This window comes from Coregonus clupeaformis, chromosome 33 (genome assembly GCF_020615455.1).
Source record: "Coregonus clupeaformis isolate EN_2021a chromosome 33, ASM2061545v1, whole genome shotgun sequence".
Taxonomy (NCBI): Eukaryota; Metazoa; Chordata; class Actinopteri; order Salmoniformes; family Salmonidae; genus Coregonus; species Coregonus clupeaformis.
The window spans coordinates 15,580,079-15,592,464 of NC_059224.1; the positions used below are offsets into that span (position 1 = coordinate 15,580,079).

A 12,386-nucleotide genomic window follows, 5' to 3' on the forward strand; every position below is an offset into this window, starting at 1 on the left:
ATCTACTGCTCCTTAGGGAGCTATGCAGGAGAATGATACAATGAGCATAGAAACAGCAGCATCTGAGAGCCACTCATTGTAACAGTAACACCAACATCTGCGTCAGGAAAGACATCTAACATCATACCAGGGGAATAATGCCACAATAGACATTAACGGCCCAAACTCTTTCTTCACCTACAGTGAGGGAAAAAAGTATTTGATCCCCTGCTGATTTTGTACGTTTGCCCACTGACAAAGACATGATCAGTCTATAATTTTAAATGGTAGGTTTATTTGAACAGTGAGAGACAGAATAACAACAACAAAAAATCCAGAAATACGCATGTCAAAAATGTTAAATTTATTTGCATTTTAATGAGGGAAATAAGTATTTGACCCCTCTGCAAAACATGACTTAGTACTTGGTGGCAAAACCCTTGTTGGCAATCACAGAGGTCAGACGTTTCTTGTAGTTGGCCACCAGGTTTGCACACATCTCAAGAGGGATTTTGTCCCACTCCTCTTTGCAGATCTTCTCCAAGTCATTAAGGTTTCGAGGCTGACGTTTGGCAACTCGAACCTTCAGCTCCCTCCACAGATTTTCTATGGGATTAAGGTCTGGAGACTAAGGTTTTGGAGTGGCCTAGCCAATGTGCTTCTTGAGCCACTCCTTTGTTGCCTTGGCCGTGTGTTTTGGGTCATTGTCATGCTGGAATATCCATCCACAACCCATTTTCAATGCCCTGGCTGAGGAAAGGAGGTTCTCACCCAAGATTTGACGGTACATGGCCCCGTCCATCGTCCCTTTGATGCGGTGAAGTTGTCCTGTCCCCTTAGCAGAAAAACACCCCCAAAGCATAATGTTTCCACCTCCATGTTTGACGGTGGGGATGGTGTTCTTGGGGTCATAGGCAGGATTCCTCCTCCTCCAAACACGGCGCATTGAGTTGATGCCAAAGAGCTCGATTTTGGTCTCATCTGACCACAACACTTTCACCCAGTTCTCCTCTGAATCATTCAGATGTTCATTGGCAAACTTCAGACGGGCATTTATATGTGCTTTCTTGAGCAGGAGGACCTTGCGGGCGCTGCAGGATTTCAGTCCTTCACGGCGTAGTGTGTTACCAATTGTTTTCTTGGTGACTATGGTCCCAGCTGCCTTGAGATCATTGACAAGATCCTCCCGTGTAGTTCTGGGCTGATTCCTCACCGTTCTCATGATCATTGCAACTCCACGAGGTGAGATCTTGCATGGAGCCCCAGGCCGAGGGAGATTGACAGTTCTTTTGTGTTTCTTCCATTTGCAAATAATCGCACCAACTGTTGTCACCTTCTCACCAAGCTGCTTGGCGATGGTCTTGTAGCCCATTCCAGCCTTGTATAGGTCTACAATCTTGTCCCTGACATCCTTGGAGAGCTCTTTGGTCTTGGCCATGGTGGAGAATTTGGAATCTGATTGATTGATTGCTTGCTTCTGTGGACAGGTGTCTTTTATACAGGTAACAAGCTGAGATTAAGAGCACTCCCTTTAAGAGTGTGCTCCTAATCTCAGCTCATTACCTGTATAAAAGACACCTGGGAGCCAGAAATCTTTCTGATTGAGAGGGGGTCAAATATTTATTTCCCTCATTAAAATGCAAATCAATTTATAACATTTTTGACATGCGTTTTTCTGGATTTTTTTGTTGTTGTTATTCTGTCTCTCACTGTTCAAATAAACCAACCATTACAATTATAGACCGATCATTTCTTTGTCAGTGGGCAAACATACAAAATCAGCAGGGGATCAAATACTTTTCCCCCTCACTGTATATCTGTTATACATTAAGGCTTTATGTGAAGCCATTCCTGTCCAACCCATCAAGATGTGTTCAAGACACCAAAAGCCTAGAGGCTCTGCTTGGCTTGAATATGCAACAGTTGCTTTGATGAGAAAGACAAGACTGACAGGCAGCAGGCACATTCTGTACTGAGAGACAATCCAACAAAGATCCAACGCAGAGAGGAGGAATCTAGTACTATATTAGACTATACAGTACAGCAGGCAGGGAGGCTACAGTACGTACCGGTAGAGGTCCATTTTGGAAGACAAGACGCATGATCTTTCATTGAGGATGAAGTTTGAAGCCTTGCAGTGTGTAGAGCTGCATGGCTCTCCCCCAGCCCCCCCTTCAACCTATCCACGACGCTCCCCAAGCCTCAGTGCCCAACGGTCGCCGTTACTGCTGCCAGACGCAGAGCGGTGCAGTCTGTTCCTCCGTCCGCCTTTCGCTCTACCACACTCTCGGATTCATGTTGATGCCCCCTTCTTAAAAAGGCATCAGTTAGTCATGATGAAGCGATGGATAGGTGCTGCAAGTCAGCCAGCTAGTCAGTGATGCTGCTCCATGCTAGCCTAGCACTGTGATGTGAACGGCTGCTGATGCTGAATCCGGCTTGTCACAGTGGTAGAGGGGTAACCTGGCAACAGGCGCTCTCCTCTCCCAGCCAGTCAGTTGTTAAGGGAAGATCACGTTTGGAGAAGATTAAATCACTGTGCGCACACACACACAGGTTTATAGCTCGGGCGCAGTTCAGCAGAGCTTTCTTCTCCACCCTCTCGCTCTCTATCCCAACCCAGTCTCTCCTCTCTCATTCTCAGTCTCCCTCCAGAATCGACTTATCATAATAACCAGGCAGAATTAGCTGTGTTTCGTAGCGTCTTAACGAGGCTTAACCAGGCGTTGTCGTTGAGTCATGACACACGTTTGACAGGAAGAATTTCCCCTTTCTGCAGGTGATGATGATTATAAACTACAAAGCTAGGGTGGATCCATTGTCTGAAAATGAATGCACATGACCAGAATCAGCTGTGCTAAAGGCTTATGTAACATGTATGCATGTAGGCTACAGTATAGAAAGAGCACTGAGGGTATGGCATTGCTCCTGGGGTCAGGATGACGGGGTCGGGAGACTGGCCTTTCTCTGCACGTCAACACACGCCCTTGAGCTAACACTCTCCCACACACAACCTTCAGCCAACAACATTCATCTGGACACACCTCTCCTCCTGTACTAGCTACTCCATGTTTGTTATAAGCAATCTGTCAGCACAGTGAGAGAGGAGAGGATTAACCATGTCATAACCCCTACAGCAGGGGGGGCATTTTTAACCCTGGCTGATAAAACCACAGAACCCTACCACTCGCTCACAGTTACCTTAACAGCTTGAGGTCAAAGTTGCCCTTAACCATAGATTTAGGATCAGATTACCAGACCCATAATCTTAATCTTAGGCTAACCATTAGAGGGGTGAAAAATATCTGTATCAGTGGTTTGAGACAATGTCTACCAACTCCACTTCCAATGATTCTACTTCCCCCTTCCATAAGGCCCCAGGAGGTCTGACAGAACAGATGCATTCTGGTCATGGCGTGAGGCGAGGGTGGGCGGCAGAGAGAGGAGTGATTCCAGACCTCACCGCATGTGAAGCGGCTGTTGGTTTGCCATGAGAGTGGGAGTGAGTGATAGGTCAGCTGCAGGAGAAGGACCAGGTCGGTCACAGGACAGAGCAGGGCTGTCCCAGCAGATGCACAGTCATAAATCAGGACCCCAGTCACCCATGCACCCATAAAAACTGCTGTTAATCTGGGTGTTGACTAGGGCACCCCTGATTGAGCAGAAACATTTCCATACCTCGTCTATGAGATTCATCTCACTATAGATGACTAAATCACTGTGCAGCACAGAGTCGGTTTACATGCTAAACAAAAAATGACATAGTGAATTGTGACACTATTGTCCACCTAGGTTTCTGTTAATCGAAGATAAAACCCCAGTTGAGAAAAAATACATCTGCCCTGGGAATTCATTGCATTGACGGAAAAAAGCACTTACATGAGAGCTATTCGTCACACGTTCAGTAACCTGCAAGTCAAGAACTGTCAAAACACTGGTCTCACATTAAGAGCTGTACGATTCAATTACGGCCTGCACTCACAAAAGAACACACTCACTACTGGCGTACCAAACATGTACTGAGAACACACACACTTTAACGGTCTATAAATGATCTATAAATTAACCGCAACATGCACGCAACCCACATATGTTTGGTACCCCAACCACCACAGCCATAAACAGACAGTGGTATTCACCTGTGTAATGCCCCTAAAGCTAGGCAAGCCAGGCCGACCATGTGTGAGAAAGGGGTTCTGCGCTCTCCCACCCCTCTATCTCCCCCTCCCCTACCACCTCTCGGCAGCACACATGGTGCGAGGGAGGGAGGGGGGTGGTGAGACACCTCTGCTCTGTGCCACCCTCCTGGGTATGTGGTGGTATTTTGAGTTTAATGTCACAACAGGTGGCTGGGGCATGCTTGGCAGGTGACTCAGTCAGAGCCATCTCTCCCTCTCGCTCTCTCTCTACAGCTGAGAAAGAAAGAGAGCGAGAGAGAGAAGAGAACAGGAAGAGAGAAAGAGAGATGGACAGAGAAAGAAAAAGGGAGGAAGGTGTAGAGAGAGATAAGACCACTCAATGAATGATTCAGTTATTCACTTCTAAAGCCTGCAACTAAGATGCCAGACAGAGAGAGGCACAGAGAGAGAGAGAGAGAGAGAGAGAGAGAGAGAGAGAGAGAGGTGAGAGAGAGAGAGAGAGAGAGCGAGAGAGAAAAAAAAAGAGTGAAAAAAAGGACAGAGAGAAAAAAAGGAAGGAGGTAAGACCACTATCAAGGAGGCATGAATGATTCAGTTCTTCACTTCTACAGCCTGCAGCTAAGATGCAGCCACGATGCCAGCCAGTCAGAACATTATTTTCACCTTGGGATTCAGGGCTTGAAACAGTGATGAGTATTAAGATTTTCCACCTTGCTTGGCCTTACAGGAGTCACGAAGAAGATGGTTGTCCTTATTAAAAGCGCAAACAAATGAGTGTTTTTCCATTGGTCATGTTCAGAATCACAGCCATTTAGGCTCCAGTACCTCACAGATAGGGGGAAGGAATAGCTAAACACATTCAGACAAGCATGACATCAATGACAGGAACCAATCGTTCAGCAAAATGAATGGCGTAGGCAGCTGAGGAGGACAACATCATAGATCTTCCTGGATCTTAAGTAAAGAATCCTGAAGGGACTTTGAGGAGGCTCTTATTTCCAGAAGCACCAATACCATGCAGGCGGCAGATGATCAGATGATCTACTTCAGCGTTATCACTTTGTGGGAGAGGCTTGATGAGGAGACATTAATCACTAAACTGTACAGGACCACCTGCTTAAATCACCTCCACCCATTCCAGCTGCGCTCCATGACTACATGACATCAGAATGCCCGGAAATCAATACCCCTTTTAAGGAGCCCTTTAACCCTATCCCAATGAAGGGACATAAATCAGGACTGATATACCAGTATCCCCTCGGTCTTCCCCGTTATCTGTCCAGCGTCTGAGCAAGTCTGGATGAAAGCTGAGAAACAAAGAGCAGAATGAGTAATCAAGCTGTAATCAAGCAGTAAGTCAGCACTCTTCTGCCCTCGGGGAGGGAAAAAGGTCACGGCTGAGTCTGACCACTGACAGGCAACCAAGGCAGTTCACAAGAAAATGTACAACAGAGAGAATGGCAGGGAAACTACAGAGCGATTAATAAATGTGCCTTTCGTTGCTAAACTAAGGACGACACCCAGCTGCCCAAAGGCTCTTCTCTTTCCCTTCTGTTTTCTCTGTACAGACAAGACAAGTCAGTCCCTGTTCAGATCACACTGGCAAAAACAGTAATGTGTGGCAGTGCTACCGAGCCTTGTGGGACCCCGGCCTGAATAACAAAACAGATTGGGGAGAAAAAGAGAGTGAATCAGGAAAGTGTTAAGCAATTTTCCAGTCTTTTGCCTTTAACTTTAACATTTCGCCAGGCAACGCAATGCACTGCATCATGGCATCACTGACTTCAAAGCGCTGGGACTATTAATTATATATCAGCTGAGATGCGCCAGGTGTACAGGGGCCTAAGGAGATCAGATCAGCATCTTTGCTGCACTTTAACAAGTCACGACCAAGAGGAAGAAATGTTGCGATGAGGGAAAGATGGATGGAGGGAAGGAGGAAGGGAGGGAGATTTGTGTTACAGTACAGACAGCTGTTAAACATTACTGGGTTAGTGGTGGCGAACGTAGCTCTGCTGCAGTGTAACATCAGACCCCAGGTCCCCCTGAAGCCCAGGCCTCCCGGACACTGAGAGAAGAGGAGACTATATTGAGCTTCAGCTCCAATCAAATCAGCAGAGTAAATCACTATGAAGACTAGCGCCTGACGCCTACACTGTCACCTCACTACAGGACATCACAACCAGAGGGAGAAGGGAAGGAAAGGAGGGAGGGAGAGAAGAAGACAGGAGCATAAAAAAGGAGAGACGTTAGGAAGGACGACAGAGAAAAGGACAGAAAGCATGAGAGAAGAATCATGATATCAAGAGTGATCAGAAAGAGCGAGTTGAGGAAGGTGAAAGAGAGATAGATCCAGATAGAATGTGAGTGGTGAGTGTAAGAGAGAGTTGAGGTAGAAGTTCTGCCAAGGCTGGGCTTTAAAAGGAGCTTGCCAAGCTGTGTTGGCGCCACTGTTCCAAGTATTAGGGCTGTCACAGGCACAGACAGAGGTAATGGATAACCATTAATGGAAAGGACTCCTTGCTCCACCAGATGACTTTCACAGCACTGCAGACAGTTGTGCTGCAACAGTTTTACATTTCTATGTGAAATAGAGGTATGTAGGAGGTATGTGAGGATTTTCCAAAAGTTTGTCTGGTGGCTACATCTTTGGCGACTGGTGAAATTTGAAGCTGCAAGTGCCGCATTTTGATGAGCTATAGTGTTATTATCAAATGGTTTAGGATCCTTATCACAGATGGTGTGGTTGTTTGGTATATAGCGTAGGCTTACAGTATGCAAATGGTGGTGACATGTTTCTGGCATCCAGCTCAGTAGCGAGATAGGATCACAACAAGTCACCATGAGGGATATAACGTAAGTAAAACTGATCTTGGATCAGCGTGAGGGGCAACTCCCACAAACACTGACAGATACTAAACACAAGGATAAATATCAAAGTCCCTACAGGACAAAAATCAATAACTAATTTTCTTACACTGATCAAAGGATGGAGGATGCAGATGGGACCGCACACAAAGAGTAGGTTATTCACCAGCAGCAAAACTGGACTGTGACGATTGTTAGATACACTATATGACCAAAAGTATGTGGACACCTTCTCGTCGAACATCTCATTCCAAAATCATGGGCATTAATATGGAGTTGGTCCCCCCTTTGCTGCTATAACAGCCTCCACTCTTCTGGGAAGGCTTTCCACAAGATGTTGGAACATTGCTGCAGGAACTTGCTTCCATTCAGCAACAAGAGCATTTGTGCGGTCGGGCACTGATGTTGGGCGATTAGGCCTGGCTCGCAGTCTGCGTTCCAATTCATCCCAAAGGTGTTCGATGGGGTTGAGGTCAGGGCTAGGGCTGTGGCGGCACGAAATTCCATCAGCCGGTGATTGTCAAGCAAATAACTGGTCGGTCTCACAGTAATTTACCGTTAATTAACATAAAAACATGTAGCATCTCCTGGCTTCCACACATAGCCTACAGGCCACTGATGCAGACCTTTGGAACATCTACATTTAAAAAAAAGTCTAATAAATCCATGTAATATAGCCTACACCTTCACAATAAATCCATTATTTATTTTAGACAGGTCTAAAGAAGCATGATATGAAGAGTATGCTATTCTGTTCAGAAGAACAGAATAGCATACTCTAAGTTGTCCTTATGTTAGGTCCTGACCTGGCTATGCCAAATGGCTGTGGGTTACACTAGCTCATTTAGCAGACAAGGTTTGCTTAGAATTCCGTGGCATTATTTTATAGTATGAAGAATTCAATTAAACAAAGCTGAACAAAATATAAATATTTTCTCCAAACGATTTGAGGGAGTGTGGCTATTCTGTGATGAGCTGTTAACAAAGAAATAGGTACTCATATATGCTTAATTTAGAGTTATTAATGTAACTTTAGTTGTTCTACAAACGTTGGGCTATATGTTTAGATTTTTAATACATTGTAAGGCTGCATGATGCGACTAATGATGATTTGAAAAAAGTCGCTTGAAAGGCAGAGCTTTGCTTTGTTTTTTGCGCAGGCTGTACTCACTTCATTAGTCTCTCATTCACAATTTGACAAGTACTTGATAATGCCTCGAATTTCACGGCGGCATCCCCTTTGTGGCCGTAATGCACCCTAAAAAAATCCATGCCTTTTGCGGCCAAGCAGCTGTTGTGCCCTTCTCCCTGAGTGCTGCGCTAAGCACCTCTCACTCACATGGCTCTCCATCACGTGATCGGGTCTTTCTCACAGGCTAGAAGTGAAGACAGACACATCGGGGACACAATGGCGAGCGTCCTTATCCAATTCCGAGGTGCATATTTAAGATATTGGAAGAGCTGTCCACATTTACTATTCGTGAGCCAACAAGATGAGTAGGCCTAACGAACAGCAAAAGCATTAGCCTATGTCAATCTACTATCCCCCATAGTACAAAAGTCGACCTGTTCTGTGAAATAAATAAATATCCCAAACATTGTCTGGGACAGTTGTGGGATGTGATAGCTCCCAAATTAATACAACCTCTAGCATCAAAAAACATTTTTTACGCAATGTGGCTGACGCAACAGATCAGAATGTTTAGTGATAGGCTAATATTGTCACCCATCAGACTATTCTTAATTTAATCTAGTCTTTACATATACTAAATAATACATACACGTTTGAAATTTGTTTTGATTTAAAAGGGACCACGCTCATGCACCTGTATCGAAACAGGGGCAGAGTGAAAAAATCATTTATGCACTTAAATAGCAAATGGAGGACGCTTTCCCAGTGGTTCATTTTCATGCCAGCCAGGTAGGCTATACTCCTGTTGTAAATATAGGCATTAGAAAAGTTGAAAAATAAATATAGTAGGCCTATAGAAAGCTCTGTTTTCTCACGCAATTGCATAGCCTATAGAAATGTTGCGCAACATGAGCTCATGGGCTCTCATTAAGTGTTTGATTAGATTTTCGATACATTTGCATTGATGTCAGAGTGATTATAGGGACAATAGAGTGCCGAGTACCAGGCAGTTAGCAAGTTTGGTAGACTACTAATGACCATCAGCAGCATCAGAGCTCGGAGAAGCCTAATTACCGTGACTAAACAGTCATGTGGAATTTGACTGCCTTCATGACTCGTGACCGCCGGTGTGGCGGTACTAAGTTCACCGCGACAGTCCTAGTCAGGGCTCTGTGCAGGCTAGTCAAGTTCTTTCACACCAATCTCGACAAACCATTTCTGTATGGACCTCGCTTTGTGCACGGGGGCATTGTGATGCTGAAACAGGAAAGGGCCTTCCCCAAACTTTTGCCGCAAAGTTGGAAGCACAGAATCGTCTAGAATGTAATTGTATGCTGTAGCGTTAAGATTTCCCTTCACTGGAACTAAGGGGCCTAGCCCGAACCATGAAAACAGCCATCTCCTGGCATCCGCCAAACCCAGATTCGTCCGTCGGACTGCCAGATGGTGAAGCGTTATTCATCACTCCAGAGAACGCGTTTCCACTGCTCCAGAGTCCAATGGCGGCGAGCTTTAACCACTCCAGCTGACGCTTGGCATTGCGCATGGTGATCAAGCTTGTTAGTGGCTGCTCGGCCATGGAAACCCATTTCATGAAGCTCCTGACAAACAGTTATTGTGCTGACGTTGCTTCCAGAGGCAGTTTGGAACTTAGTAGTGAGTGTTGCAACCAAGGACAGACAAATGTTATGCGCTAGGCGCTTCAGCACTCGGCAGTCCCATTCTGTGAGCTTGTGTGGCCTACCACTTCGCGGCTGAGCCTTTGTTGCTCCTAGACGTTTACAATTCACAATAACAGCACTTACAGTTGACCGGGGCAGCTCTAGCAGGGCAGAAATGTTGGAAAGGTGGCATCAAATGACGGTGCCACGTTCAAAGTCACTGAGCTCTTCAGTAAGGCAATTTTTCTGCCAATGTTTGTCTATGGTGATTGCATGGCTGTATGCTAGATTTTATAAACCTGTCAGCACCGGGTGTGGCTGAAATAACTGAATGTACTAATTTGAAGGGGTGTCCACCTACTTTTGTATATATAGGTGAATATCAATTACACTCTGTCATCAACCTGCTTTGATGACAAAATTAGGACTTTGAAAAAGACACAAAGAGGGTAGCATTCAGACAGACAACAACAGGACATCTGTCATAGCCTGGGCACATATAGTTTATTATGCAGACTGATTTCCAGACTTTGACATAAAGGAGCAGGAAGCAGTCTTTGTCCTTTCACACATTTCCCCCAGGGACCTTATGAGACAAATAATATTCTCTGGATCAATTTACATGACAACAAATGCAGAAAAAGCATTGAATAGCGGGTGTGGTGTGCTAGAAAGAGTCGCTCTCATTTCAGCAATAACTTTCTTCATTTCTGACACAAGGTTGCCCGACCGAGATAGATCTGCATAGCAATGTCGTTTATTCATTCATCTTTTTTTTTCTTCAGCCAAAGCTTGTTAACGCAGCGACTTTGGTGTCAGCATCTCCGAGCTCAGCCAATCCAGAGTGACGTGACCCAATGGGTACGTCTCGACTCTCGTCTCCTGCCAACATTGACGCAAGGTGACAGCTATGTGCACAGGTGTGTCACCCAACAGAACCCGCTATTAGCCAACGGGTTAGCTCTGCCACCTGTGTATGGGAACTGTCAGAATGATGATGGTGGTGAGGAAACGTCACCTGATGTGAAGAGAAGGCTCATAGTTTTAATGCCCTAGATGCATAACCTTGTCCCCAGGCTAATTGCTAGAGAGCCGGCTGGTGGACAGGACTACTACCTTACCTGGACTGGACAAAGATTATTTATTTAACGAGTCAGATGCGAAGGATATACTGCATTCTCGAGAACAGGCCCAAATCCCCGTCATTTGCGTGAAGAAAAGACGGAGAAAAGGGGGGCGGAGGTCGGGCTGCCTTCTGAGAATTCGTAGGCGAGTGAGTAAACCTCCACTACCATCTGTTCTATTGGCCAACGTGCAATCATTGGAAAACAAAATGGATGATCTATGATTAAGACTATCCTACCAACGGGACATTAACAACTGTAATATATTATGTTTCACCAAGTCGTGGCTGAACGACGGCAAGACAGAGAAGCTACGTCTGGTAAGGCGAGGGGCAGGGGTGTGTGTCCATTTGTCAACAGCAGCTGGTGCGCGATATCTAATAATAAAGAAGTCTCGAGGTATTGCTCGCCTGAGGTAGAGTACCTCATGATAAACTGTAGACCACACTATCTACCAAGAGAATTCTCATCTATATTATTTATAGATGTCTATTTACCACCACAAACCGATGCTGGCACTAAGACCGCACTAAACGAGCTGTTAAGCAAAAAAGAAAATGCTCATCCAGAAACGGCACACCTAGTGGCCGGGGACTTTAATACAGGCACACTTAAATCCGTTTTACCTAATGTCACATGCAACCAGAGCCCAGAACTACACGGGAGGATCTTGTCAATGATCTCAAGGCAGCTGGGACCATAGTCACCAAGAAAACAATTGGTAACACACTACGCCGTGAAGGACTGAAATCCTGCAGCACCCGCAAGGTCCCCCTGCTCAAGAAAGCACATATACATGCCCGTCTGAAGTTTGCCAATGAACATCTGAATGATTCAGAGGAGAACTGGGTGAAAGTGTTGTGGTCAGATGAGACCAAAATCGAGCTCTTTGGCATCAACTCAACTCGCCGTGTTTGGAGGAGGAGGAATACTGCCTATGACCCCAAGAACACCATCCCCACCGTCAAACATGGAGGTGGAAACATTATGCTTTGGGGGTGTTTTTCTGCTAAGGGGACAGGACAACTTCACCGCATCAAAGGGACGATGGACGGGGCCAAGTACTGTCAAATCTTGGGTGAGAACCTCCTTCCCTCAGCCAGGGCATTGAAAATGGGTTGTGGTTGGGTGTTCCAGCATGACAATGACCCAAAACACATGGCCAAGGCAACAAAGGAGTGGCTCAAGAAGAAGCACATTAAAAGGTCCTGGAGTGGCCTAGCCAGTCTCCAGACCTTAATCCTATAGAAAATCTGTGGAGGGAGCTGAAGGTTCGAGTGGCCAAACGTCAGCCTCGAAACCTTAATGATTTGGAGAAGATCTGCAAAGACGAGTGGAACAAAATCCCTCCTGAGATCTGTGCAAACCTGGTGGCCAACTACAAGAAACGTCTGACCTCTGTGATTGCCAACAAGGGTTTTGCCACCAAGTACTAAGTCATGTTTTGCAGAGGGGTCAAATACTTATTTTCCTCATTAAAATG

General features: G+C 45.6%; 1 protein-coding gene across 11 annotated transcripts in view; it reads right to left on the reverse strand.

Moving 5' to 3' along the window:
* Positions 1-12,386, reverse strand: part of LOC121548866 (protein enabled homolog) — a 140,632-nt gene that overhangs the window by 90,020 nt on the left and 38,226 nt on the right. Inside the window, exon 1 of one of the 11 annotated variants that reach the window (XM_045210149.1) lies at positions 2,049-2,382. The exons of the other annotated variants lie outside the window; for them this stretch is intronic. Within the exon in view, the coding sequence (XP_045066084.1) occupies positions 2,049-2,062 (14 nt within the window). The 5' untranslated portion in view covers positions 2,063-2,382. Of the gene's footprint in view, positions 1-2,048; positions 2,383-12,386 lie in introns of those variants that run through there. 11 annotated transcript variants of the gene reach the window in all.